Genomic DNA, 27412 nt, shown 5'->3' with positions numbered 1-27412 from the left:
GGTGAGCAACTGGGCAATTCTCAAAGCAGCAGGAGCTGTGGCTTTGTCTAATCAGTTTTTTTTTTTTAAAGTTGGAGGGTCTTTTTGAGGAACACTCCTTCCTTCCCCTGCAACCCAAGCCTTCATACTTCAGAAGTGCCAATGCTGTGGTCTTTCTGAAACTCTCAACTACAGAAGTAATATGGGTCTCTGTCTTGCTCCTTTGACCTGTTTTTGCACTTGCATCTACAGCTGTCCAAACCACTTGTGATTTGACCAACTAATTCTAGCCTCTTTGGGGAAGAAGAACTTTTGTCACGGCTTGTTTGTGCAAGGTTTCTGGAGCCTGAGGTTCAGCTTACTAAGCTTGTTGTAGGCGGAAGCAGTAGAACAAAAAACATGTTCTCATCTCACCCAATTTGATGCTGCTTTCAGAGCAAGACTCATGGTGTCAGACTTGCAGCAGTAACTTAGAGATCTTAGGAAGGTGGGAGAGGAGAAAGTTAAGCTGCAGTGCATGTTATCTAAAGACCTTCAAAGAAAGGAACTGTGTATTAAATCTTGCTGCTGACAGTGACTGGCAACTGATACCTAGCACCAGTACCCCAAGATGCATAGGCTGTACAGTCTTGATCTGAAATACCTTTTTCTCCCAAAATAAGGCAATGTTAGTCATGTGATGTGGGCAGGTGGTCTTCATTTGTCCAGTGAACTCAACCTTAAATACAATCTGAATTTTTAAGTCTTAAAGGTGAAGTCATCTTTTTCATCTTTTGTCAGGACACAAGGTTGTTGAAGTGTGCTCTTGTAGATCGTTACAGTATAGTCTGATAGTGCAGTTCAAAATTACAGCATGATGAATCTGTCATGTGCTCTGTTTAGTTTTAAACTGGGATTAGAAAAAGCATTAGCAGAGCTCTTCCACAGGTAGTCTCATGTGGTATGCACACCTCTTTCCTGTCACTGGATGTAAGTAGCCCTTGATCATAAACCCCAAGGACTCTCTCAATCAGATAGCAAGTTGTAGAACTATTACTCTTTGGTTAGGCTGGTTCAACCATCACCTTTGTCAGTGTCTGGAGAGATCTGAAGATTGTAGGTGAGCAGCTAGGACTTGCTCTTACTGAACACAAGGAACTTGCAGCTTCCACTACATCAGATCTGCCAGCATTTTTAATGGTCCCTTAGCTTCTAAATTGATGGTGTTTTCAGATGGGTTTGGCAGTGTTGTAGTTGCACTGTAAAGACAGACACTTGCACTTCCCTGTAGTCTTTTTTTTTCTGCAGTTCCTGTTTATGAAGATACAGGTTACCAAGACAGAGCATTAAGCAAAGATGTTGGGAACTATTAGCTCCAGTACTGAATTTAGCCAAGCTACCTGTGTGTCATCTGTCCTGGGTCTGTCACAAGTTCCTAGACCACAGCCCTTTGACACGTGGTGCCTTGCCCTTTTTTCTTCCCCTCCCTTGACATCAGCGTATCTAGAGACTTCAGTAACAGCTCTGTCGGAGCCTTTGGGGCTTTGCTTTTTAGTAAATGAATTTTCAGACACTAGATAGTAAGACACCTCTGGCGGTGTACCCTGTATAAGTGTGCGCTAACTTAAAGGACCCTTGTGGGCAGCCTACAACTAGCTACAGTCTATTTCAAGGCTTAAAATAACAGTGTACATAAGCAGTGGATCATTTTCAGCTCTCTGCTCCTCTAGCAGTAGGGATTGAGTCATAGAAGGAGGGTTTGCTTTGCCTAGTATGTGATTTGTTACCTTATAATCCCAAAGTTCTTGTGTCTATTAACTCTCCAGCAGCGTAGCTGGAGGTAGGTTGCCTAAGTGACTACATCTCAAAAGAAAGAGTAGAGAGTAGCAACTTCAGCATTTAATTGCCAAACAGTTTAGTCACCTGGATTGCTTCCAGGTTTTTCTAGAAATATTATGCCTGTCTGGAGCTTATTGAAATTCTTCACAGTCTTTTTCCAGGAGACCAGAAAAGGCCCTAGCCTTGTGGTGCATAAGTCATTTGTTGTGAAGAGCATCTTGTTTCTAGCTTGAGTCATACTCCATGTGTCCTTACTTGTTAGATGGGTCGGTTGGCTGGGCAGGTCCTGGAGCCACAGTGACTCAGAGCAGTGTCTCCTTCATGGCTTCTAGGTGAAAAGCAAAGAGCCCTTCTTGGTGTGAGGACTTTCTGAGTTTTCTCCAAGCTTAGAATGCCTCAGAGCAACACCAGACTGAGGGAGGGGTGCCTTGTAACTGTACCCGTTTTATCGCTGGGAATGTCTGTTACACTGGCCTGGACTTTCTCAGCTGTTGGGGGAGCTTAGGCATAAGTACCATCAATGAGTCAAAGCAGTTGCCAGTTTTCCATGCTGTGGTGCAAGGGTTTCTAGGGTTATCCTGAACTGTTGCATTCTGAACATCTGTATTCTTGGTTTTGCTGGTTAATCCATGGACACAAACACTGCAATCCAGGGCAGCATTTATCAGGTTGGCTCTGCTGGTATCGAACAGCCTCTTTACAAGTCTATCTGATAACACTCTCCAAAAGCTCCACCTGTGGATAAAGGTTTTTCTTTGTCTCACCCAATGGCCTTGCCTAAGCCAGGTAGTTTTAATGCCAGTAAGGAGCATAATCCCATGAGGTGGCTCTATACAAAGCCTTTTTGCTTCTGTCTGAATGACAAGCTTGCATTGTCTATCTCTGGTCATGCAAGAGCTTTGATTAGATACAGAACTTCCTTCTAGGATCTCCACTGTAGCTCTACTGGGATGTTGACCCTTCTCATGGCCCCTGCCAACTGGGAAGTCTTTAAAAAAAAAAAAGCCAAACAAAACACACTTGTATTTGATATAACCAAACCCTACTGCTTAGCCCAAGTCAGCAGCTTTGCAAAGGAGCATGTTTTGTCATTGTGTTACTTGACAGCTTGACCATAAGTCTCAGTGACAGATCACTAGACATTCTTCTTGAAAAAGCATAACCTCTTTCTCTGAAAATCCCAAGCTGAAGAGGTGTGTGGAGAGTTCAGGAAGAACAGACCTGTGCTCTTCTCATTTTGCCCATGCAGCTGTGTTAGAACAGGCTGAGTGACTTCAAATGTTCTTGGTGAGCAGTTTACTATGAAAATATTTTCAAATTGGCAAAATTATACTCTGCAACCACCTCTAAATGCTGCCCTGAAAAAGCTTGTATACTGAGACACTCTCCCTGCTGCCATGTTCTGAGTCAGATTCTCTGGAGCTGACAGCTGCAGGGGAGATGATTTGCAAATAGCAATGCAATTTTTCTATATCTGCTGATGTTTACCTTTAAAATTATATATAAAATATATATGAAACAATGTCTTTGATTTTTTCTTTGATTTTTTTTGTTCTTGTGTGGTGTAAAATGGAGGTCATTGCAAAACAAAATGTAATTTTGTTACCTTTGATTCAGTGGGATTTCTTTATTTAAAAATAAAGGACTTATTGAAGTCAGTGCTACATGTAGTGACTGTGTGCAGTGTTACTAGGTGATGAAGTCCAGCTGTCATGCTTTGACAGGCAAAGCAGCCATGCTTTCTCACTCCCTCAGCAGTGGGGAGAAGATAATCTGATGTGGGAATATACTGGGCTAACAAGGTAATACTGCTTAAAATGCAACTGGGTATCTGAACATGTTCCCTCACTTGTGAGGTTTGGATTAGCTAAAGGAGGAACGGGAGGAATCCTTTAGTCCCAGGCCTTACATGTGAATTAGTATTAAATGTTAGTTTCTGTTCACTAGTGCTGTCTAAAACAAGACTCTTGGGGGAAGTCTGTCCTTATACCCCTGTGGTATACACTAAGGCAGGAGTTGGTTTGCTGCTCCCTCACTTCCAGACAGGACAACTTTTGTCAGTAACTCCTGTTTAATGAACTATGGTGTTGCCTCTGTGTTTTGACCCACTAGTTGGCTATTCTAGTGGTAAATGCAAGGGCCCTAATTGTTCTAGGAATGTGAATTAATCCCTCCTTTGAGGGAGAAACCTCAAGCTTGCAGTCCTTCCATATTTCTGGGGTGGGGAGGACAAGAGCTGTGGCAGTGTTGGGGGTGTTTTCTCCATCTTTCACTTGTTGCAGCTTCTGTGTCCACCTCTCAAAGACCTGGCTCATTGCCCACTGAAAGCTGAAGTGAGTATCAAGTAGGTAAATGGGAAGACTGCACAGGGGCTGTATGTAAAACATGTTTGGTGTGCCAGCCCCTGCCATGCTGTCATCTCCAGCTGGAGACGCCTTCTGCCTCTCTGTTCCAGACAGCAGAACAAGGACAGAGCTGTTACAGAAAGCCTCTAGGGAGAAGTCAGTCTTAACAATTCCTGCTATATATAGGAGCATCCAACAATTGCCCTGGCTGTCACATCTGCTGGGGCTGGGATTGGTGGCTAAGCATAGGGTGTCTAGCAGGCTCTTGAACAAAGGAGTGTGTGGCTTTCTTGGCGGTTGACAGGCTTGCAGCTCAGCTTTCCCTGAGCCCAACTTGGGGAGCTAGGTGGGGGGTGACTATCTTCTCCCCCTCTCTCCCTTGCAGCATGTGACACAAGCACTAGTGATGCTCAAGCCTTTCCTAGTTGCTTTTTGTCTTCTGGCCAAGAGAGCTCTTTGATGCCACTGGTGGAGAATGGAGATGGCATCAGCTTAAAAAGCTGAATGCCTGCCCTGAAAATACTGAAGGGCTATTTTTGCTGGTGGATGAGAGCAGGTTGTGACAGTCCTGTGTCAGCCCACAGGTTCTCCTAAGATCACTAGGTTGCTGGCTGGAGGAATGCTCCAGAGCCAGACCTACAGCTGTGCCAGGGCTAAGACCCAAAGCAGGATGGAGGGCTTAGCTGTGGCCCTTCCTGCAGCATGTGGAAGGACTCTCCTCCAGGATGATAGCTTCCCTGGAGTGTGTGGCAAAGCTTCTGGCTCATGTGTTTCTGCAGAAATCATCTGTTATTTTTCCCTACTTGAGAGCAAGTGGATTTCCTAATCTTTCAGCTGCTGGCAGAGGAAACGCACAACACCATCTCCAGACAGGACATTGACATCTTTGAGCCCACAGCATAGAAAAGCCCTGCCAAATGCACTACTTGACTGACACTAAGAGCTCACCGGTGTGTGGTGTTTTACCTAGTGAGACAGATGTGGAGGGTAACTGGGACTGGTGAGCCATTGTGGTGGCTGGGCTGGGCCAGGACTGTTGCTGCTCTTCCTCTGTAATGAGAATTGCTCTGTGGGAGGCAGTGTTTTGGGCTCCATCTCTAGTTTATTGGCCATTGTGATTTAGCTGTTAGATCTACTTCAAAACTCCTTCCTGGCTTGGTCAGAGTCACTCTGGGGGGAAGCTGAGGCCGGCATGGATCATGCTCCCTGCTTGGTTTGCTCTGCTGTTCTCCATCTCCCCATCAAAGCAAGCTACTGGCTGACAATTTGTCCCAGCAGTGGTGAGCAGGCATAGGGACCTCCCAGGAGCTGTGCCTGTCCCAGTCCAAATCCCAGAGGCAGCAGTGTGGTGCTCCCTCTGTGCGTATGGGTTGTTTGGGGTTTTTTTTGTCTTCTGTTTTTACAAGTGAGCTGCAATTGCTCTGTGTCCCAAGCAAGCTGTGCTGTTGTTTTTGCACTGGCCTGATCGTTGTAGGGTTGTCACGTGTGGTTTCCTTCAGATGCCTCCAGATGCTTCCCGGCCCTGTGGAGAGTGCTGCACAGTAAGGAGCCAAACGCAGCAGAGAGGTACTTTTTGCTCTCCCTCTGGGCTCTTGCACAAGGTTGGCGCAGCCTCAGGCTGGGACTCACCACACATAGACTAGCTGTGCTGGTGAGGCTGGAGAAAACAGATTTAACCCCAGTCGCCTCTGCCCAGACAGGCCCCATCCTCCCTGCAGCTTCAGAGCCGACGTCCTGTTTGGTTTGAGCCTGAGCCAGTGCCCTGATGAATGTGGCTCTTGTCAGCACCCTCCACCTCAGCCAGCTTCGGCTGGGGGTCTGGTCTTCTGGCTGATGAAAGGCACCCGTGTGTAGCTGCGGGGCTGAGAGGGAGAGAGCGGGGACAGGGCATGCTGCGGGACCAGGTTAACAGACAAGAAGGTAACCTGGGCAGAGACCAGCAACTTGCTCCTCTCCAAGCTCTACTGCTGGCCAAAGGAGGAGAAGATGGTCTGGAAACGGGTATCTGATCAGCTCCTTAGAGGAGATGCCTGGTTTGTGAACTGGAGCAGACTGCTTTGCCTGGGACGCAGCTACTTCTGCCTCCCTCCTCCCCATCTTGGTCCCGCTGACTCCATGTTAGCAAGGGCTGATCAGCATTAGCATCAGGCACAGCTCTGTTTGCTGGGCAAGGACCCTCCTCTGCCCTCTGTGGTAGCTTTTGGTGGGGCTTCCCTGACTGAGCTCCCTCTCATGATGCAGTGCTAGGAGAAACAGCTGTGCTGAGGCTTTTGAAGGATTTAGGAGGGTATATTCTGCTTGTCTTTTACTGTCCTGCAGTTAAAATCCATCTCCTAGTCTTAGTGGCTGCTGCAGCTTCTGTTCCTCCTCCCTGCCTGCCTGGCTGAGCAGGTATTAGGCAGAGCCAGCTGGGCCCTGTTTGCATCTTGTAGGCTGTTTTCTCTTTTCTGGTTAAGGCAGGTGACTGAGAATTGGGGGTCCTTGCCCAGCCATGGGGGAGCTCGTTCAGGGATGCAGGTACGATCAAGGTGGCCAGTTCCTTGGCCCCTGTGCCAAAGGGCAGTCAATGATGGGGGGACAGCACTGACACTCCTGGCCTCCTTAGAACAAGCAGTGCAGCCAGCACCTGTGCCCAAGAAGCTGCACCCCTATTCCTGGCCGCTTGCCCCAAGGGACCCTGGAGCTCTGCTGTTAAACACTATTTCTCCCTCGCTGTAGCCCTCCCTTCCCAGAGCAGATGCTCTCCTTGTTGTCCCACTGCAGCTTCAGGGTGTGCTGTGGGAGAGGGCTGGTGGCCTCCTTTTCCTGCTGGCTCCCAAGGGAAGGATGCTCTGCCAGGGAGGGACAGGGCTGCCAGGCAGCCTGCTGCCAGGTTTGGGGAGGGGAGGGACAGGCATGGAGCAACGTGCCCAGAGCGCTTCATCACGAGCAGTCATTCAATCAATGCTACAATAAGGAGGTGGTTGGGGTTAGAGGGCCACCTCTGATCCTATTTTACAGGGGAAGGGAAGCGGATCCCAGTTTAGAGTGCTGTGTCTTCAGCCTCAATGCGGGGCCCAAAGAGCTTCTCTGCAGTTGCTTTGCCGTCGTACTTGGGCAGGGTGCCACCAAAGTCTGCTGGTAAGATGTCAATGTCGATCTCCTGGTAGAAGGACTCCAGCTCCTCCCCGTGCACAAAGACCTGGTGGGAGACAGGAGTGACCCTCAGCAGAGGACCTGGGCAACTCTTCCCAGATGCTCTGTTTCACCCAGGGATGTGCCTCTGCCTCCAGGTCCCTTTCCCACACTCACCCTCTCCAGCAGTTTGCTCTTCAGGAAAGGTTTGACCACGTTGTAGGTGGTGGTGAAGTACCAAGGCTGGTGGATGAAGTGGACGGCCTTGAACCGTGCTGGGAAGGAGTCCTAGGATCCCAAACCCAGACACAGACAGTTACAAAGGGTGCTGGCTCTGCAGATCTGGGCGGGCAGCAATAGACACCCCAGCACTGCCATGGCTCCCCTTGCCCAATCTTCCCTTCTCTCTTTGATGGACACAGAGGATCAGCTGTCCCAACCCCAGGACCACCAGGGAAGCTGAAGAGCCTCACAGATGGTTCATTGCTCCCACTCCACGAGAAGGACCACATCTCTGCTGTCCTCCTTCCCTGGGGAGAGCTGAGTGTCTTTGGCCTCTGGTCTAAGGGCAGAAATCCTGGAGTGCCTGTGAGTCTCTATCCAGCCTGGATGGGGCTGGGCTGAGACGGTGGTGAGGAAAGGCCTCCAGGCCATGCTGTAGGATGCTGCAAGGAGTGGTGGTACTGCTTCTGGTTGGCCATTTGAGAGGGCAGGGGGCTGGGGCCAGAAAAATAGGATCCATCTTGCAGGATTTAGCCAATTAGCTGGCAAGGGAAGGAGTGTGTGCCAGCGAACAGCCTCTCCATGGTGCTTTCTCATGGTGCCAGTGTAGTGGCAATCCCAAACCCTGCTAGCCCTGCCTTCACCCTTCCCTGAGCTCTCTGCTCCCCCAGGGCCCGCTCTGCCACTGCTGGGCAAAAGACTTTGCCACCTCACCTGCAGCATGTCCACCATCTTCTTGAGCTCAGAGGGTTTGATCCCTGATGCCTGCTGCATGGTGAAGCCCTTGAAGTTCTCAATGATGCAGAAACCGTTGATTTGGGTCTCTTCATTTTCCAGCAGCTTCTCCAAGATAACACAATAGGCACGAAGGATCTGGTGGAGAGAAGCAGAGTCTGGTATTAGGTCTCACCTCCCATAGACCCCAGGAGGTTCCCAGGAAGACCCCCATGCAGCGTTAGCCGGGGTCTGCTTGACTTCAGCCTGCCTGTTGCAGCCAGCCCCAGGACTTCAGAGCAGGGAGGGCATTTCAGAGGATGCTCAACAACCACCATGTTCCCCTTTCAAGATGGGCACATCTCAGGTCTGGATCAAGGATATGTTCCCACTGAATTTAGAGCTGAGCAGAAAGCGGAGCTTGGAGAACTTGTGAGTTACATGCCTGGAGACCTCTTTGCCAAGAAGCCCTTTCTGTGCCCTGTGGGTTCCTCCTTCCTCAAGCACCTTGGTTTTATGGTGTGGTGCCTTTCTTCACCTCATGTTACCTGGGCTGGGGGATGCACACCTGAATTTGGCCTGCATCTTGCACCATGTCAGGGGGAAGGAAGGTGAACCCTTTGGTATGGACCATGCTCTTCCAGATTCCCTGGAAGGATAAATTCAAAGGGCTACAGATCTGCTTCAGCCTGGATTTACCGGCTGGAGGCTGTGTGTGGACATACGTATATGTGTGTCTAAGGGATGCTACACTTAGACGTGCTGAGCGGGACAAGCCCAGGAGCAGGACCGTGCTGCTCTGGGAGTGACGGCTGGGCTGGGCTGGGCTGAGCTGACCTCATCGAAGGTGATCTCTTCGTAATCCCAGTTCTCAATGTTGAAGAGCATCACAACCCGGCCATACTTGTCTCTGCTAGCCAGGATGCCGGGGTAGCCAGCTTCGATGGTGCTGCGCACGGCCTCGGGGGTCAGGTTGTCGAAGAGCTCAGGATACTGCTGGCGGAAGTTCACGTAGCCTGGAGAGAGGCAGAAATTGGGGAGGACAATGGCTGCTCACCTGGCCTTGGGAAGTTGGGGGAGGCCCCAGAGACAGGATGGACTGGCAATGGTGAGACATTGGTCCTGAGCCCGAGAGCTGCAGACCAGCTGTGCCTGGGGTCCACATGGGTCAGGTCTCCAGCAAAGGTGGGGAGAAGGAGCTCAGCAGCAGACCAGCCTCAGCCCCAGCATGCTCAGTGTTATTCTCCCCATGCCAGGGACTTCCCATGCCTGCCTTCTCTCCGACATCTCAACAAGCAGATGATGTCATTTTTTCCCTCATTTCCCTTCTCCCCTTCCTCCTCATTTGGGTGATGTCCCCCAGCTCCCCTCCCTTGGCACCCTGCGGGCACAAAATAAGGAATCTCATCCTGGGTCCTGGGAAAATGTGGACGAACAAAACCTCTCGTCTGAGAGCCAGCGCTGATAATTACAACTCATTATCCTCCAGGCCAACACAAAGAAGAGTGGAGCCGGAGCCAGGCAGGGCCCTGCCGGCAGCCACCCCCCGGGCTGCCCTCCCCCTCCCCCTCCATCCCTATGGGTCACTCTCAGTGTGGGGAGGGGGTGCCACAAGCCCCCCACCCTGTGCCCTACCCTTGAGGGGTCCCAGGTGTGCTGAGCCCACCAGGCACCATGCACAGAAGCATCAGGGTAGGTGCAGGACCAGCTCCTTACAGGGATACAGAGGGGCGTGTATAGGGTGTGGGCGTCTCGAGAGGATGCAGCCCAAACCAGCTGGGTTTGCTGCACAAATGAAATAGCCTGCCACCACCAAATGCATTTTTCTTCCCATTTTGTCTGGTAAATTAGCAAGGAATGGGACTGTCCTGGTGTTGCGGGATGCCTGGTATCACCCTCATTTATTTCCTTCCCCATCCCAACTCTTTCCCCTGCATCCTAAGCCCCCGAGCCCTGTGTTTTTCTATTTATCCTCTCTCCTCATCCCCTTCCCATGCCAGGGTCCTGCTCTGCCAGCACAGCCCAGACCGGGGTGGGGCTAGGAGGCAGCAGCACAGGACTGGGAGCTGCTGGTGGATGTGTACCCCTGTCCTCACCCAGCATCACAGCCTGGGACCCCTCCCCACCTTTCAGCAGGTCATAGGCCCTGTGGACGTCAAACTTGCGGGCGCGAATGAAGCGGAGGAAGAAGGAGTCGTCCTTCCCTTGCACTTTCTCAGCTACCGCCTTGCACACCTCCTCGCCGCCCGCCCGTTCCTGCACCAGCTCCCGCAGCGCCTTCACCGCCACCTCCCTCTGCTCCTCCGTCTCGTTCAGCTCGTCCTTTGCCTGGAGGGAAGCAGAGAGGGGACCCAGCTCAGTGATGCCCCCCACACACCCCAAAACACCCTGGAGGCCATTAGGCACCCAAAAGCTGGAGGAGTGTAGTGATGCTCCTTGCAGCATCCCACTGTGGGGAGGGCAGGGTCATCCAAGTTCCCTACTTGCAGACCCTTTGGGGTAAGTGCAGCCCCTCCCAACACAAGAGCCCGTCAAGGGTCTCCTCTGGCCCTCAAGAAGGAGCAGGAGCCCTGGGCTGCACCTGCTCCCCATGGCCGCCCTCACCTTCTGCAGGGTGTGCGGGGGGATCTTCTCACACCTCCCGAAGACAGGGCCATGGTCCTTGGTGGTGAGGCGCTCCAGCTTTGTGCGCAGGGCCTGCTCCTCCTCCGAGACGATGCGGAAGGTGCCCGTCTGGGGGTGAGGAGAGGATGTGGGGTCTCCCCAGCTCCCTACCCCACTGCAGGTCTCCTGGGGTAGGGGGCTATGGGGAAGAGCAAAGCCTCCGCACACACGCCCAAGGGCATGCAATGGGATGGGGATGGGCTGTGTGCTGCCCAGGCTCCCTGTCGCAGACTGAGAGCAGCTGGGGAGGCAAGGGGTGCGTGGGGTGCACCCCATGCCGGCAGTGCACAGAGGGGATGCTCAGAGCCCAGGGTTGGGGTGGTGCAGAGGCAGTACTCACAACTGTAGACATGTTGTCCTCTGTCCTCTGTTGGCTGCAGGACACTGGGAGAGGGAAGGAGGAATCAGCAGCAGTGGGGATCCCAATGGCCTCCGCAGCCCCCCCACGCCCCATCCCTTCCCCTCTTGTTCAGGCAGGGGTGGAGGTGTGTGCCCAGAGGACACCCCCAATCCTCCTCGGCTCTGTTATGTACTGCCTGCATCTCTGCCTGCCTGCTAGGGGCTGAGCAACCTCAGAAACACCAGGGATGTTTGCAAAAGCAGCTTAAAAATGGGTATTGATCATCTGACACCTTCACACTTTTTTTCCGGCTCTGCCTTTCCGCTGGAGGTTGGGGGCATCTCATGGGGACCTCCAACCCCATGAGCTCAGCCAGTGCTGTTTTGTCTCAGACCACCTTCGTACAGGCAGAGGCAAGCACCCAGCTTCGGCCAAGGAGCCAGGCAGCCAGCTTGTGCTTTTTTTGCCTTTTATTTCTGCTACCCCATTATGCCCAGAGTGTTTCCCAAACCCTCAAGCCCCACTGCTCCAGCCCAGAGCCCATCGCCAGCCGCAACGCTGGACTGCAAGCCTCTCGGCATCTTTCCAACGTGGTCTGGGTGAAACACCTTGTTCCCATGCATGGGGAGGAGGGAGAGGGCTGCCTTCATCCAACTTCAGCACCTGACCCTGACCCTGCCCGGCCATAGCACCGGCTCCGAGCCCAGGCTGTGCGAGGGATGCTTGGCTCCAGTTCAACCACTTCCCAGGGGCATCTTCTTCCCCACAAGTTCCTGGGGAAGGGATGGGCATCCCCTTTTTCCAGCCACTAAAAGCAATCCCAACCCTGGAGATGCCAGGTTAAGGGAGGTCTGGATGATGGTCTCCAATGAAGTTATTTCAGGTGGAAAAAGTCCTGGATACTCACCAGGGAGAGGAAAAGCTGAACCGTCTGCAGAGGGTCAGTGCACGGGGCCGAGATGGACGCACGGACGGCAAGGCTGGAGTGGAGCAGCAAGATAGCCGGGCGAAAGCTTTGTAGAGTCACCGGGTTGGGATTAGACCGTCACAAGGCATCAACTCACTGCAGCTTTGTAATTAAGTCAGCACAAACCCAGGCAAGAAACCCCATTAAAACATTACAAAAGGCAGCTGAGGAGAGGGAAGGAGGGAGCTGGGGCTCCAGCGGCAGGCCAGAGCGTGCGTGGAGGGGCGGGCTGGGATGCCGGACCCGATTAATGAAATATAAAAGCTTCTCGTTGTGTAACTCGCTCATTAGCACGGGGCAGGGGCAGAGGCAGGCAGTGGGCAGCCTGCCATGCCCGCCTGCTCCCCCGGGGAGAGCGGGCCAGGTCTCTTCCCCTGCTTCTGCCCCAAAAAGCCTGGCAAGGTCCCGCTGTGAATTTGGCCGCATGAGCAGTGTCTGGCTGTGGGGATGGGTCCATGGCAGAGGATGCTCCTGGGGCTGGTCCTGCCTGGGGCTCTCCAACTCCTCCCCAGTAAGGCCACCCAAACCAGCAACCACACAGGACTCCTTTCAGCTTTTAAAATAAAAAACCATGGACAGGTGGCTTTTTTTTATCCTGCCCTTGAGTGATGGTTTCCTACTCAGAGCTTTAGGAACTGGAACCCAGTCCACCCCTGGGGTGATGCTGTGGACCCAGGAGGGAGGGGAGCCCCGGGATGTGGCAGGGCCCACGCTGAGCCCATGAGCAGGTGCAGCGGGACGAGGCTTTTTGGGCGTCCACATCCCAGCATGCTGAAGCTGTGCGGGGCAGGGGAGCCCTTGCAGCCTTAACTTTTTTTGGGCCCAGGGTTGTGGGAGCTGGGTGAGGATGTGCAGAGGATGGGGCTGTGCGCAACTCTTTCCCCAAGCCTAGGAGAGGAGCTCGGCTGGGCATTTACGATGGGGATTTTGGGGAGGTGGCAGGGCCAGGCTAAGCACCAGAGCAGGACGAGGGGGCTTACACAAGGCATGTTTCGTAATGCCACTGGGATTTACGGATTTGGTTTCCACGGGGCTGCCCTGCAAACAGAGCCGAGACCCCGCTGCGAGGGAGGGAGGAGGAAGGCACGAGACTCCAGATGAAGGGCAGGGGGGAGTGGGGAGGGAAAACCCGGACCTGTGCCAAGACCGCGGGCAATGCCGCCGTGGCCAGGGGCACCGCATGCTCCTCTCCACGGGAGACCCCCCAACCTCCCCATCCCCTTCCCACGCCAGCCCCGGCACAAGGCTCAGCTCCCTCCTAGTGCTTGTCGGACATTTGTCTGCAGCCCAGCGATCAAGACGGTGCACGACAGGGGAACACCGTCAGCGGAGGGCTTCCCCGACAGCCCTGTATGGGGGTGGCAGAGGGGACCTGTGCTCCTGTGGCCACCGTGGCGACCCGGCCATCATGGTCACTGCAGATAAAATAGTTTTGCAGATTCACGCGCAACCCCTGGCATCACCGAGTGGGTGCTTTGTCCAGGGAAAAGGGGTCCTGGGAAAGGCGGCAGCCCCAAGAGGGACCCACCCAAGGAGGACCCACCCCAAGGTGTTGTGGCCAAATCCCTTTGGGGATCTCTCAGCCAGGTCTGGTTATCCCCCTCCCCACGGCCCCTGGCCCCAGGCGAACCCACTCCCCCTTGCTCTGCAGCATCCGCTCCCGCTCCCCCTGAGCACGGGGCTTGCAAAAGCTCCCACGCTGTGCTGGCACCGTATCCTACGGCTAAATCCCGCTGCTTAAAGGCGGGCTAAACCTCCTCGTGCGCCCAAGGCCACCCCTCGTGCCCCCTGGAATTAAGGGGTTTACTCGAAGATATCTGCACCCCACGTGGGTGGCACCCGCGGGGGCCGGGCACTGCTGCTGCTGCGGGGTGGCCCTGAATGGGCACTTTGTGCCGAGTGCCCCAGTCCCCCCCCCGGCTGCCCGCCCCATACGCCTGCACCCCATGCTGCTTGCACCCCGCACCGCCCTTCGCCCCACGCCACCCCGCGCCCCCATCCTGCCTGCGCCCCACACCGCCCTGCCACCCCACGTGCCTGCTCCCCGTGCCACACTGCACCCCACGCTGCCCTGCACCCTATGCTGCCACGCACCGCATGTTGCCCTGCAGCCCACGCCATTCTGCACCCCGCGGGACTCGAACCCGCCATCTCCCGGGGCGGCCGGAGCAGGCGGGAGCGGCCGGTGGCGGGGAAGGGAAGTGAGCGCTCGGGGGCGGGAGCTGTTGCCCGGGTGACGGGCCGGCACTTCCGGGCGGGAATTTCGGGGTGACGGAGCTGAGGCCCGGAGGGCGGCGGCGGCCGCCGGCAGCGCGTCCCCGGCCCGGCCGGGCTCCTCCGCGGCACCATGGCCCAGCGCATCCTGGCGCTGGCGGCCGAGGAGGTTCCCGAGCGGCTCCAGGAGGCCCTGCAGAGCCTGGGGGAGGGCGAGGTGCGGCGGTGGCCGGCGGGCTGGGTCCTGCTTGCGGGGAAGGGGAGGGGCGTGCGCCCTGTCAGGCGGGCGAAGGCGGCTTCTCGGGTGCGGTGCAGCTCACAGCATCCCCTTCTCGTTGCAGCTGGGCGATATGGTGACCACGCAGGCCCTGAAGGGGAAGGAGACGGCAGCTTTGCTAAGAGGGATCTTCAAAGGTGGGTGATCTCCGAGCTGTGCTGCGGGGGGGCGGGGCTGTGGCCCCAGCCCCGCTGATTGCCAATGAGCCGGCGGGTTGCAGGCTGGCTGGGTGAAGTAAGTGGTCAGCAGCACAAGGAAGTGTCAATTTCGGTAAAAACCAGCTCGTCAGGGCTGTCGCGGGGAAAGATGACATCCAAAAATAGATGTGGGGAAACAGGAAACTGGACTAATATATTTTTTATGAACTGTTGTAAGCGGGCTTTGCTTTTGGGAGCCCTTAGGTACCTTGGAGTAGAACTGGGCTGGCCAGCTGAGACTTAATTGCCAAGCTGATTCTTCTCAACATTTTCACACTTCCTGATCTCCAACAGCAGGTTGAGTGAACCACAGGGTGTGATAACAGGGTTGAGTTGAGCTTAGCTGTTTATCCACGAGTTCTCATTTTCTGTGCTCTGTTTATCTGTTTTGTCAGATAGATAAAATAGGGAGTTGCAGTCAGGTGACAGTTTAGCCCTGCTAATTTCTTGTTGTTTAGCAACATGTTGTTACTTAAATACCTTTTTTCCCTTCCTTATTTGTTTTCTTTATTTTCTCATTGTAAGGCTCCCCTTGTTCCCAGCCAAGCGGTGTTCTCAGGAGGCTTCAGCTTTACAAGCACTGTGTCCCACTAGTGGAGTCAGGGGACCTGCATTTGGGCAAGGTGTCTGAAATCATAGGACTGCTGATGCTGGAGGTAGAAGCTCATTTGGTCTGGCTTTCCTGGGCTCTGCTGGGTATTGTTTCCTATGTAGATTGAGATATTTCAGTAGGCCACTGAGGAAGATGAGTTGTGTCCTTTCCACAGATCTACTCTGGACTAAGCTGGTGTTGGAATTTGCCGTGTGTGTAAATGTGATTATCTTTGGATATTTAGGCTTAGACTCAAAACTCCAAACCTATAATTACATCAGCTTGATTTACTGCTCTGTTCTATAAAGGGCAGTACAAAATAGAGATGTTGGGGCTGAATTCCCCTTTTAGGGGAACATTTCACTTAAGAAACATTGCCCTTTTTTGCTGGGTTTTGGTGACAGTTTGGATGTATACATTGAATTCTGTGCACTGCCTCAGGCTCTTTCATGTTGTTGTATCTTCTCCCAGGCTCGCCAGCTGCCAGGCCATGCGTTGGCTGAGCTTGCCACCCTGTTTGTTGATGTTATTAAAGGCGGCAGCCTGTCTAACGGGAAATCCTTGGAGTTGTTTTCCACTGTTCTCACTGCATTGGCCAGTTCAAAGGAGAGTCTAGCTTATGGGAAAGGTAACCCCTCTCAGTTCCTTCTCCCCAGCCTGTCCTCCCTTCCTCTGGAATCAGCTCCTAAAAGACTTTTGCTGTTTCAGGTGAACTGAATGGGGAAGAGTTTAAGAAACAGCTGATAAATACCCTGTGCTCCAGCAAGTATGTACATCTCTGCCAGCTCTTAGTCACATGGCAAAACAGCGTGCTTCATATTGTGCTTTGAAAAAGTCATCATGATGAGCTGGATGTCACCGTCTGTGTCCTGTTTTATCATCTTTGAATCTGTGCCCTCCGTGATGGTGTCTTCTCTGGCTGGGAAGGCATGGGAACACCCTGTTCCCAGATATTGTAATAGTGTTGCTTGAACTGATCTCAGGAAGTGCTTGTTTTTATTCCTTTCTCGGCATTTGTTATTGTGGGGGCTGGGGCATTTCAGAACCATTATAAGTCTGGGTGGTTAGGGTGACAGCGGTGATTTCTAGTGGAAATCTGGATTCTAATCTTAGTATCAGAATGCAGCAGGGAAATGGTGACATTGAATAATTGTGTATGAGTAGGGAAGGGCTAAGCGGTAATTCTGCTTGCTCTCAATTTTCCAATGTATTTTTGTTTTATCAGGTGGGATCCTCGGAGTGTAATACATCTTGCCAACATGTTCAGGTAATTTTCTTTCCCTTCAACATCACCACTTTCTTGTGCTGTAGTCATATCCATGTCCTATTTCACATGTAGTTTGGGGCAAGTACAAATAGGAGGTCTGACCATACCAGACACAGCCCCATGGATGGTTGGTCGATGAACATCCACATCAGATCCATTTGGATACAAAATGCAGCTGAGCAGGCATGTCCCAAAGACTGGGCATACCTGCCCAGCTAGACAGGCTTCACTGGACATCATGGTTTTTATTCCATGTGTGAGTGAGCCTTGGCAAATTAACATTAATGAACAAGCATAATGTGGAGGAGATCTAAGCATCAAAGGTTGAAGAGAATCCTGGGGCAGTGATAAGGTATTAGGGATCTGTAGCAACTGCTTCTGGTAAGGACTTTAGGAGCACTCCCTGCCTGTCTGTATGTTAGTACCCTTTGTCTAGTTATGGGTTGAATCTGCTGTGGGATTCTGAAGGAAATTAGCAAAAATGATTAGGCTGCATCTTTGATCCAACAGGGATATTCCACTATTGGGAGAGGAGCTGCAGTTTGTGGTGGAAAAGGTCCTTAGGATGTTCTCCAAATTAGACCTGCAGGAAATTCCTCCTCTGGTCTATCAGCTGCTGCTGCTTTCTGCAAAGGTAAAAGCTCACAGGAGCTGGCCTCCCCCTAAGTATATACCATGAGATAAAAACATGTATAGACTGAGCTATAGGCTGGATTTTGGCAGGGATTCTGATTGTTCCCAAACTGTGCTGTGGGGAGCAGGACACAGCAGGACATCAGTAGTTTGTTTTTTTCCTCTTAACTCCCTCTAGCCTGAAGAAGCTGACTGCTCAGAGGAAGATACAATCTTGATCTTCTTTGTGGGGAAAGAAGGACACTTGGGAAATAAGGGACAAGCATAGACCTAGCAGGCAGTAGAGAGGATTGGGTTTTTTCGGTGTTCTTAAGTGTGGTTTTTGCTCATGCTCTGTATGCTATAATAATAGCTTATGCAGTATGACTGTCTTCTGGGTTGTAGTCTGACTTGTACTGGAAGTGTCTCATCTCTTGTGCTCTTCCTGCAAGCAGCAGCTGCCAATGACATCTCTGCCATTTGACAGGGTGATCTGGCTCTTTTGTTTACTTCATTTGTGACCAAGTCAATGCCAAAATGATCCAGTCAAAGACAAGATCTTTGTGTGTTATAGGAGGTCATTTGGGTCTACTGGCCAAAATGTATTGTTAGATTTAAGGTTAGGAGTCTGAAAGCCTTCCCAATTGATTATAACATAAAGGATCCTTTCTAATTAATAACAACTTTTAAAACAACCAGAACATCTGAGAGCTTCAGCTTCTTCCAACTCTTTGATAAGTGCAGTCAAAGGAAATACACAAACTAAACCAGAGTTGCTTCATCTGGAAATGACTGGCTCAGGAGACCTCCCCCACCTCAGCGATTTATGAAGGGAAATGAAGGATACCATGACATTTGTAATTGGTGTGGGAATAGAGTGTAGTTCTCTGGGATACTGCAGGCCCTGCAGTGGCTTAAAGTAATGTCCTGCCTTGCAGGGCAGTAAGAAGACTGTTTTAGAAGGAATCATCAGTTTTTTCAATCAGTTGGATAAGAGACAAAAGGAAGAACAGAGGGTTCCACAGTAAGTTCTTTCTCTGTCATCCCCTTTCTTTACTAGCTGGGTATTTGTAGTCACCCTGGTCCTGCCCAGGTGTCATGGTTTAACCCCAGCCAGCAACTAAGCACCACGCAGCCACTCACTCACTCCCCCCCATCCAGTGGGATGGGGGAGAAAATCAGGAAAAGAAGTAAAACTCGTGGGTTGAGATAAGAACAGTTTAATAGAACAGAAAAGAAGAAACTAATAATGATAACACTAATAAAATTACAACAGTAATAATAAAAGAATTGGAATGTACAAATGATGCGCAGTGCAATTGCTTACCACCCACCAGTCAACACCCAGTTAGTCCCTGAGCAGCGATCCCCCGCCCCCACTCCCCCCAGTTCCTATACTAGATGTGACGTGCCATGGTATGGAATACCCTGTTGGCCACTTTGGGTCAGCTGCCCTGGCTCTGTCCTGTGCCAAATTCTTGTGCCCCTCCAGCATTCTCACTGGCTGGGCATGAGAAGCTGAAAAATCCTTGACTTTAGACTAAACACTACTTAGTAACAACTGAAAACATCAGTGTTATCAACATTCTTCACGTACTGAACTCAAACATAGCACCATACCAGCTAATAGGAAGACAATTAACTCTACCCAGCTGAAACCAGGACACCCAGGGCTCCTTGAATTTGAATTGTTAAACCTCATACAAGTATGTCCTCCTTGATATATAAGAAATGATTTATGGCTTTGAATGGCTTGGGGTTTTTTTCTGATAAAACTTACAGATCAGTGGACCTTGAGGTAGCCACAATGCCCCTAGACCAACTCCGACATGTGGAAGGCACGGTTATTCTCCATATTGTTTCTGTTATCAACCTGGATCAGGACCTAGGCGAGGAACTAATCAGACTTCTAAAGGTATGATAAAGATGGAGCAGGCACTGTTCTTAAAGATGTTGGAGCAGCATTTTTTAAAATTAATTGGTTATCTGTAGAAGGGATTTAATAATTTTTATGATCGCAGTCATGTTCACTTTAAAAAGTGCTACAATATGTTTGAAGAGCTGTGTGCCTGATAGTTTCCCTGAATTTGCAGGATGCTGCAGTTGAAGATAAGCTTTCTGACTGTTGCTTGCCATTTTCTAGACTGAGCAACAGAAGGACCCTGGTAGAGCCCTGTGTCCCTTCAGCGTGGCTCTTTTGCTATCGGTTGCAGTAAAACACAGACTGCAAGAGCAGGTATGTGGGTGATAAGCTTGCAGAGAACTTCCTTGGGGATGTACACTGCACTCCTTGTAAAGGAAAGGAAGCATGGTTAGGTCATAGTCCCATCAGAATTAGGCTTAAAATGGTTTCAGGATGCTCATGGGGAGGCAGTTAGATCATTGGTACGCTGTAGTTTACCGAACACTATAAAAGACCCCAGAGCAATATCAGAATTTTCCAGAGCTGTGATTCTTGTGCATTGGTTTTGTAGGATGAGAAAAAAAGCAATGTCGTCTTTTTTTAATGTTTTGGCTCTGTGCTGGCCACCTGAAGAGCATCTGGCAGCAAGTTACCCTCCTTGAGGCACCTAATGAGCTTGGTGTATTTGTCCTGAGAAAGAAGTGAGTTAAGATTTTTGGCAGGCTGTACTGGTACTTGTGCTCTGGCTGGTGCTCTTACTGGAATATACCCAAGACTATACAGGTCCCATTTCAAAGATCATTTCCTCACACTCAATGATTTTATGTTCCAGATATTTGATTTCTTGAAAACATCAATCACAAGAAGCTGCAAGGACCTGCAGTTCCTTCAGGCTTCCAAGTTTCTGCAGGATTTGTTTCCTCAACAATATGATGTAACCGCTGTAATTCTGGAAGTGGTGAAAAATAGGTGTGTTATTGCCACACGCTGCAGAACGCTCAATGGGCTTTGGGAGGGGAGAGAGTTTCAGCCTCACTAGTATGCTCTGGGATGCTAAATACTGCTGAGCAGGTCAGCAGGGAACAGTGTCAAAATCCAAAGTTTTTATCCCAGTTTTATATTGGTGAATTAAAAAAAAGCAACAAAATGCAGCTGTATAAATCCGCCCCCTCTACCTCAAATCTCGGCATCTGCTGGTACAAAGGACTAAACTGATTGGGACCCTATCTGTTTCTTACTGGTAAAGCAGCTGACAGTATGAGTCATGCTGCCGGCTGTAGTTTGTGTTCTGATCAAGGGATGAGTGATAGATTCACTGTTTTCTTCCCTCACATGGTTAGTCCTTTAAACATCCTGTGGGGTAGCTCTGTGATCTGTCACTAGTCGTCCTTTAGTTTGATGCGAGGCTTTCCTCTTCTGTCTTCCTCTCTGACTTGAAAATCTTGGGATCAGTAGGGTATTTGTGCATCCTGACTGTAGCCTACTGCCTCGTTCAGATCAGACTTGAGTGCATATCATTCCCCATAGTGAGGAAAACTTCAGACTGGAAAGGAAGTCTGATGGTTGGAGAACCAGGACTGCAAGACATGTTGTGCTGAGCACCTGTCCCTCAGCCTAAAGACAGTCATAGAGCTGTGAGGGATGTCATCTTCCCTGGAGTGATCAAGCATCTCTCACTACTGCTTTGGACCCTGGAATAACTGCAGAAGATTTTACTTTAGACTGCTCTAATCTAAACCTTTTCTGTGACTAAATTGTTTCTTTCCTTGTCTGTTTCATGTTTTCCTCAGTGCGTTTGGCTGGGACCATGTTACTCAGGGTCTGGTGGATCTTGGCTTCAGCCTAATGGAATCATATGAACCAAAAAAGCCCTTTGGAGGAAAAGCTGCTGATACCAGTTATGGCCTTTCAAAAACACCAGCTCAGCAGGCTTGCAGACTGGGAGCAAGTATCCTGCTGGAAACGTTTAAGGTAGTGTATGTTTTAGAGAGGGGTTTTTTTGGGTGGGTGGGGGACTCTGTTCTTATTCTCTCTTGGTAAATGGTGTCAAAACCTTGTCTGCTGTATCCATCATGAGTGTTTTACCAAGAATACTAGATTTAGTCTCCTATTTGCCCCTGTCCAGCTGGAAGAGGCCATCCTTATAAAGACCTAATCCTAATTTCCTCCAGCTACCATGATACTTGCATAATCCCTATTACAGTTTCCAAGAAACTGCAGAGAAGATAGAGAAATTCAGAGGTACAAAGAAAATCTGTCAGAGGTAGGATTGAAACCAGTGTCTTCATCTGTGGGATGCAAATTTACCACTTCAGTGATCTGACGCATTATGTTCTGAGTATACTGTGTGTGCGCCTCTGATGTGCTGGTTCTGATTGGCCTGGGATGAAATCTGAATTGATCTGTGTGAATTTAGCTGAAAGGGGACTTCTGGCAACCAGTCCCAGCTTACCTGTCAGATCTGGATTTGCTTTGTACTGCACAATGCCTGTGCTGTGAGGTATAGCAATATCTGAAATTTACGTAGGTTTTGATTTTTATTTATTGTTCTTTCTCATTTCAGGTTCATGAGCCCATCAGAAGTGATATTCTTGAGCAGGTCCTGAACAGAGTCCTCACAAAAGCAGTGTCTCCTGTCAGCCACTTCATAGGTAACAGGAAAGAGAGAGAAATTTGTCCTGCTCCGTGGACACTCAGAACATAGCTTCTCAGAACAAGTTATGGAATCATAGAATAGGTTGGGTTGAAAGGGACCTTTAAAGGTCATCTAGTCCAACCTCCCCTGCAATGAGCCGGGACATCATCCACTAGATCAGGTTGCTCAGAGCCCCATCCAACCTGACCTTGAATGTTTCTGGGGATGGGACATCTACCACCTCTCTGGGCAACCTGTTCCAGTGTTTCACCACCCTCACTGTAAAAAATTTCTTCCTTATATCTAGTCTAAATCTACCTTCTTTTAGTTTAACACCATTACCCCTTGTCCTATCACAACAGGCCCTACTAAAAAGCTTGTCCCCATCTTTCTTCTAAGCCCCCTTTAAGTATTGAAAGGCCACAATAAGGTCTCCCTGGAGCCTTCTCTTCTCCAGCTGAACAACCCCAACTCCCTCAGCCTTTCTTCACAGGAGAGGCGTTTGATCCCTCTGACCATTTTTGTGGCCCTCCTCTGGAACCAATCCAACAGGTTCATATCTTTCCTGTGCTGAGGACTCCAGAGCTGGATGCAGTACTCCAGGTGGGGTCTCACCAGAGCAGAGTAGAGGGGCAGAATCACCCTTCCTTGACCTGCTGGCCACGCTTCTTTTGATGCAGCCCAGGATACGACTGGCTTTCTGAAGTTCCTGCTGAAGTGACCTGAAGCCAAGAAAATGGGTTGTTCCTTCCCCTCTTACTGAGGTGTCAGCTGCATCAGATTACCTTGTGTTCATCACAGGTGAAAAATATGTTTGTAGGCAGTTGCCAAAGAACAGCTGATGCACAGAAAGTTGGTATCCGTCAGTCAGTAACTTGTTACACATTCCTAGCCTTGCCTTCCTCCTTGTCCTTTGGCAGGTACTAGGGAGTCGCTGGGGTTGCTGAGATGCCTGTGCTGCAGCCTTTTCTCTTATACCTCAGTGCCCTCTGGTGGGGCGAGGCCCTTCAGCTGGGTTGTGAGCATTTTACACTTTGTGCCTGCAGCAGAACTCAGATTTTTTTATGCTCTTCCTGTCACGACCTCTCTGTGTAATGGAAGGGCTTTAATTATTCTGTAATTGTTAGCTCTATAGACATCTTTTGCTTAGGCTTTTCTGGCCCCTTGGCAGCAGCTGCTCCTTTTGTTCTTTTATTTTTCAGACTTGCTGTCCAATATTGTAGTGTCTGCTCCTCTTGTGCTTCAGACTTCATCCTCCAAAGTTACAGAGACCTTTGACAATTTGTCCTTTCTGCCCATCGACACAGTGCAAGGGCTCCTCCGGGCAGTACAGGTAAAGCTTTGCATTTCTCCATGAATATCCTTGCTAGTTTAGTTCCAGTGACAGCTCTAGGCCACAATTATATGCATGATCTAATAACCCTCCTCGTAAAATAAACCTTCATACTTTGCTGTAGGTTGTTCGGTGTAGCATGGAACTGTTCTTCAAGCATGGATTTGCATGTGCCCTTTAGCAAAAAGCATATGGTGCAGTCTGGCATGGTACTGAAACTGCTCTGTGCTGACCTTTCATCTGGAAGATGCCCAGATGCTGCACAGTGTCAAAAACTAAGTATACAGTGTTTAGCTGAACAGCTGTAGCTGTCACATTGATTTTTTTCCTTCCAAGCTCCATGTCACTATGAGATATTGCCCTGGCATTAAACTTTTACCTGCTTCGTCCAATCTGGGGATAACAGTTCTTTTCCCAAATGCTTGCACGGTGTCCTCACTAACCTGCTAAGGTGTCTCACTGCTACAGTTTTCTGGGTTTAATTTTATACTGTTTTAAAATGTTTTGGTTCTCCTACTGTACTGATGACAGTATTGGAAATGCAGGGCCAGATGGGCCTGAGGAAGATGAGCTCATATGCCCCAAGGGCTTGGCATGCCTTAGTGCTTTTCTCTCCAAAGTATATCTTCCTTTCCAGCCTCTGCTCAAAGTCAGCATGTCAGTGAGGGACTCCCTGATACTTGTTCTCCAAAAAGCTATCTTTTCCAGGTAAGCTGGGAAGGGAATTCTTTGAAAAGATTTCTACAACTCATTTATGTTTTTGGAGCAGAAGTATTTTTTGTTTGTTTTGGCTAAGTGTCTTCTTACTATGTTCTTCCCATAACTAGATGGTGACATCTCCTACCCCTTTAGCCTAGGACTGTAATACAGTCACAGCTCTACTGAACTGAGAAACAAATCCCAACCCCAGCTGAATAGGCTTTGGAAATTCAAAAAGCTGTTGGGAGCTCCAAATAAGTAGGCAAAATTAAAAACAATTCCAACATGTGTCTACACAGCTGAGTACCTCCAGATGCTAGGGAGAGTCTGGAAGGAACCACTGATCAGAATGCTGAGCTGCCATCTTCCCTCTGATCCCATACAAGGTGGTAGAGTAGTAGGCTTGTTGTCTTGGTAATGCTTTGAGCAAACCAACCTGCTGTCTTCATAATGCTGTGAACATAGACTGGATTTTGTTGGGCAGTGGCTGCCTGGTTATGAATGCAGAATTCATAATTTAGGATTATTATTCAAGGTCTTGGGAAAGACCTGGGGTTTCGGTGAGCAAAGCAAAACACCAGCTTTTTGTGAGGAGTTTTCCAACTCTGAGCTCTGTGAGACTCTCCCAGTTTTCAGCGGACATTTAATGCTTGGGTCTTGGTCTGGGGCTCTACCTCTGTGAGCATTGCAAGGACAGAAAGGAAATAGAATGTTGTGAGACCGTAGAGCAAGGGAGTTCCCAGCAAACTGCCAAGCTCTTTACTACTTGGGACTGTGCTGCCCTCTTGGGGAATACAGTTCCACTGGGCCCAGTCACTTTATTTGTGGACCCTTTTTCATTGCTGAGTTGATCTTGTATTTTCTTCTGAGCTTCTTGCTTCCGTTTTTCCTTATGCTTCTCTTTCCTCCCTGACTCACAGGCAGCTCGATGCTCGTAAAGCTGCGGTTGCTGGCTTTTTGCTTCTGTTAAGAAATTTTAAGGTTCTGGGCAGCTTGTCCTCTTCCCAGTGCAGCCAGGCCATTGGTGCCACTCAGGTAAGTACTGTTCTGCAGTCCCTGGTGTGGATGTATGAGACAGTCTTGTGTCTAATATGCACTGTTTGAAACAACTCAAGAGCAGAGTGTTTCCCCAAAATGGAAATATAACTTCAGTAAGGATTAGTCCTGGAAGGAAAGCTTTGTGAAGTGCAATGTGCAAAGAGAAGCTGGCCTAGGGATGTTGCTTCTCAGAGTCATTCTCTCTTAGAGCACCAGTATTCTGGGGAGCATTCACACTGCTCCATGATGATGATAAAGAGCCTGGCAGCACACTAAGGACTATTTCAATGATTGTTTAGGGGCTAGGCCTGTTATCATCTTGCTTCTGTGTTGTGATATTTGAGAATTGTAACCAGTATGATGTGACTAATATTCACTCTCAGGTCCAGGCAGATGTTCATGCCTGCTATAATTCTGCAGCTAATGAGGCCTTCTGCCTTGAAATCCTGGGCAGCCTGAGGCGATGTCTGAGCCAGCAAGCGGATGTTCGACTCATGTTATATGAGGTAAACACGGTTTCTTCAATCTCCGTTTAAACAGCCACTAGCTCTTCTGTAGTCTGGTTCTACTGTATCCCCAGGTAAATAATGATCACATTATTGTGGAAAACAACCTATCATCTCAGTTATGTTCTTCATGGGACACATGTACCAAGGACTACCTTTTTTTTTTTTTTTTTTTTTTAATCCTTCTGCTTCTTTTTATTTTGGACCATTATAAGCCCAAAGACGCATTGATGTATCTTCCTCATCTCATGCATATCTTAAAAGCAAAAATGTGTCAAAGTCTCTCTTCCTGTGGTGTGGCCTCAGAAATGGGAAGCATGTTTGATGACCAGGAGGAGTTCTATAACAGGCATTGGATAGATGCAGAGTTGCTGGGAGTTAATGATGGGCTCGGAAGAAAACCCTGACTGGAGAGTATGGGGAAACTTCCTTAGAGACTGCATCAGGGATCTGTCTTTTCTCCTCTTCCTTTTGCAAGTTTCTATAAAGGCTTGTTTGTCCCTTAGATTTCTTGTGGCAAATGGCCTAATATAAAGAGCCATTTTTGGGTGTGTATCTTGGCTCCGGAGGTAACTGGGGTACAAGCTTGAGGAAAAAAAACTGTTCAGGTCAGACAGATTTTGTTTCCTTCTTGACTTGGTTGGACTGACCTTTGGTGAGCTGCAAGTTTTGGGTGTGTTCATCACTGTTGCTATAAGACTTGTGCTTGCTTTATCCATCCACTGAGTTTTCTCCGTCTGAAGGATTTTTTGCCTCCTACAGTTTCCCCACTGGCTTGTTTTGCCTTTGAAGCAGGATTTCACAGTTTGAAGTTGGATCTAGTGCTAGTGTTAAATAGCAGTGAAAGTCACTCTGGGCTTGATGCCACCGCTGCTAGGGAGATACAGCCTGTGAGAGGGCCCCTGTGAGGAAATTCATACTCTTTCTGATTCATACCTTCTTTCTGTCGTGCCTTTGCTTTGCCAGGTATGGGGTTTTACGCTGAGCACATTGTTACTTCCTCATGGTTCCTTGCAGTGCTAAAGGGTCGTTGCTGTCTTATAATGCCAACTTATTATGCACGCGGTTCATTTTCTTTGTTGTGTAAGCCAACAATCTTTTCTTCCTGTCTTCAGGGGTTTTATGATGTCCTTCGCAGAAACTCCCAGCTGGCTAGCTCTATAATGGAAACGCTTTTGTCCCAGGTAAAGTACTGCTATGTGGCATGGCTGCAGAGACTCTAAGAATTCTGCACTGCGCCCGGTATGGCAAGCAATTCAGGTTACATATTGGGAAAATAGTTCTCCCTTACACTGGAAACGTGTTTAAGTGTTGCAGCACTTCTCTAAGGAGGTGTTCAAATCCCTGCTATGTTGAGAGAGCAGACTAGGTAAACGTCTGGAGACTGGTTCATATCCTGTCACAGGGTGGAAGAAAAAGGATCTCTTGGAGCCCTTTCCAACTCTTCAGTTCTGAGGTGCTGTGAGAAGTGTGAGCCCAGAGAAGTGCTTTGTGCGCTCCCTGTTCCTTAGCAGTGCACAGCAGTTACCTTCCCATACTTCCCCAAGGATGTGTGCTGACACAGTAATTATTATTGCTGTCCTCCCATCGGGAGAATACCCAAGTCCATGTAGGATCTGGGAGGATTAACTCATCCCCCAACAGTGTTGCTCATGGCAACAAGACAATCACATTTCCTCAATCCATTGGACAGGCTGTGCTTTCTTTGAAACAAGTAATTTTCTTTCCTTTAATCATCCGTAGAGTTCATGCTGACTAATTCTAGCTTTCCCATGACAGTATAGGGCCTGAGAAAGGAAGATGAACAGAGCCAAGGCAGCTTTTGTGTAGCAGAGGGCACTTAATGGGAACCTGGTGTAAATATATAAAATTTTGTAGCATCATTATGTATATAACTTGGCCTATTTGGTTCTGATCCTATATCAGTAGTCAGTGCATATCTCCTTCCTCTGGTATGCCACACAGCCAGGAACTGG

At 49.7% G+C, this 27412-nt stretch overlaps 2 protein-coding genes across 3 annotated transcripts in view; one reads left to right on the top strand and one right to left on the bottom strand.

Moving 5' to 3' along the window:
* Positions 1–6991: 6991 nt before the first annotated feature.
* RLBP1 (retinaldehyde binding protein 1) lies at positions 6992–19153 on the bottom strand. Of its 2 annotated transcripts, XM_010571963.1 has the most exons (8): positions 12104–12296; positions 11197–11240; positions 10797–10925; positions 10319–10520; positions 9030–9208; positions 8193–8351; positions 7434–7544; positions 6992–7323 (listed from the first exon to the last, which is right to left on the bottom strand). In XM_010571963.1, exons 2-8 carry the CDS (start codon positions 11206–11208, stop codon positions 7165–7167), a joined length of 951 nt encoding a protein of 316 aa, XP_010570265.1. In that variant the 5' UTR covers positions 11209–11240; positions 12104–12296; the 3' UTR covers positions 6992–7164. The 2 variants fall into 2 exon arrangements, with proteins under 2 accessions (XP_010570265.1, XP_010570266.1); XM_010571964.1 differs by lacking the exons at positions 11197–11240; positions 12104–12296 and adding an exon at positions 19142–19153.
* The window catches only part of FANCI (Fanconi anemia, complementation group I), a 25295-nt gene continuing 12393 nt past the window's right edge, over positions 14511–27412 (top strand). Inside the window, exons 1-18 of the mRNA XM_010571965.1 lie at positions 14511–14594; positions 14719–14791; positions 15377–15507; positions 15915–16071; positions 16152–16209; positions 16669–16710; positions 17221–17344; positions 18261–18346; positions 19105–19237; positions 19466–19558; positions 20058–20194; positions 21016–21196; positions 21789–21876; positions 23063–23193; positions 23831–23901; positions 24813–24927; positions 25314–25436; positions 26552–26620. Coding sequence (XP_010570267.1) covers positions 14511–14594; positions 14719–14791; positions 15377–15507; positions 15915–16071; positions 16152–16209; positions 16669–16710; positions 17221–17344; positions 18261–18346; positions 19105–19237; positions 19466–19558; positions 20058–20194; positions 21016–21196; positions 21789–21876; positions 23063–23193; positions 23831–23901; positions 24813–24927; positions 25314–25436; positions 26552–26620 — 1896 coding nt within the window. The remainder of the gene's footprint in view (positions 14595–14718; positions 14792–15376; positions 15508–15914; positions 16072–16151; positions 16210–16668; positions 16711–17220; positions 17345–18260; positions 18347–19104; positions 19238–19465; positions 19559–20057; positions 20195–21015; positions 21197–21788; positions 21877–23062; positions 23194–23830; positions 23902–24812; positions 24928–25313; positions 25437–26551; positions 26621–27412) is intronic.

This window comes from Haliaeetus leucocephalus, unplaced genomic scaffold, assembly GCF_000737465.1.
Source record: "Haliaeetus leucocephalus isolate CR32 unplaced genomic scaffold, Haliaeetus_leucocephalus-4.0 Scaffold339, whole genome shotgun sequence".
Taxonomy (NCBI): domain Eukaryota; kingdom Metazoa; phylum Chordata; class Aves; order Accipitriformes; family Accipitridae; genus Haliaeetus; species Haliaeetus leucocephalus.
Note: the sequence above shows the minus strand (reverse complement) of the source record. Positions and strands in the feature narration are given on the sequence as shown.

Bases quoted from the DNA above. Each gene is read 5' to 3' on its own strand.
- RLBP1 (XM_010571964.1), bottom strand. The intron at 9,209-10,318 runs GTGGGGAGGGGT...GCCTCTCTCCAG, and splicing joins GGCCTATGACCTGCTGAAAG to GCTACGTGAACTTCCGCCAG. The intron at 7,324-7,433 runs GTGAGTGTGGGA...GTCTCCCACCAG, and splicing joins AGAGCAAACTGCTGGAGAGG to GTCTTTGTGCACGGGGAGGA.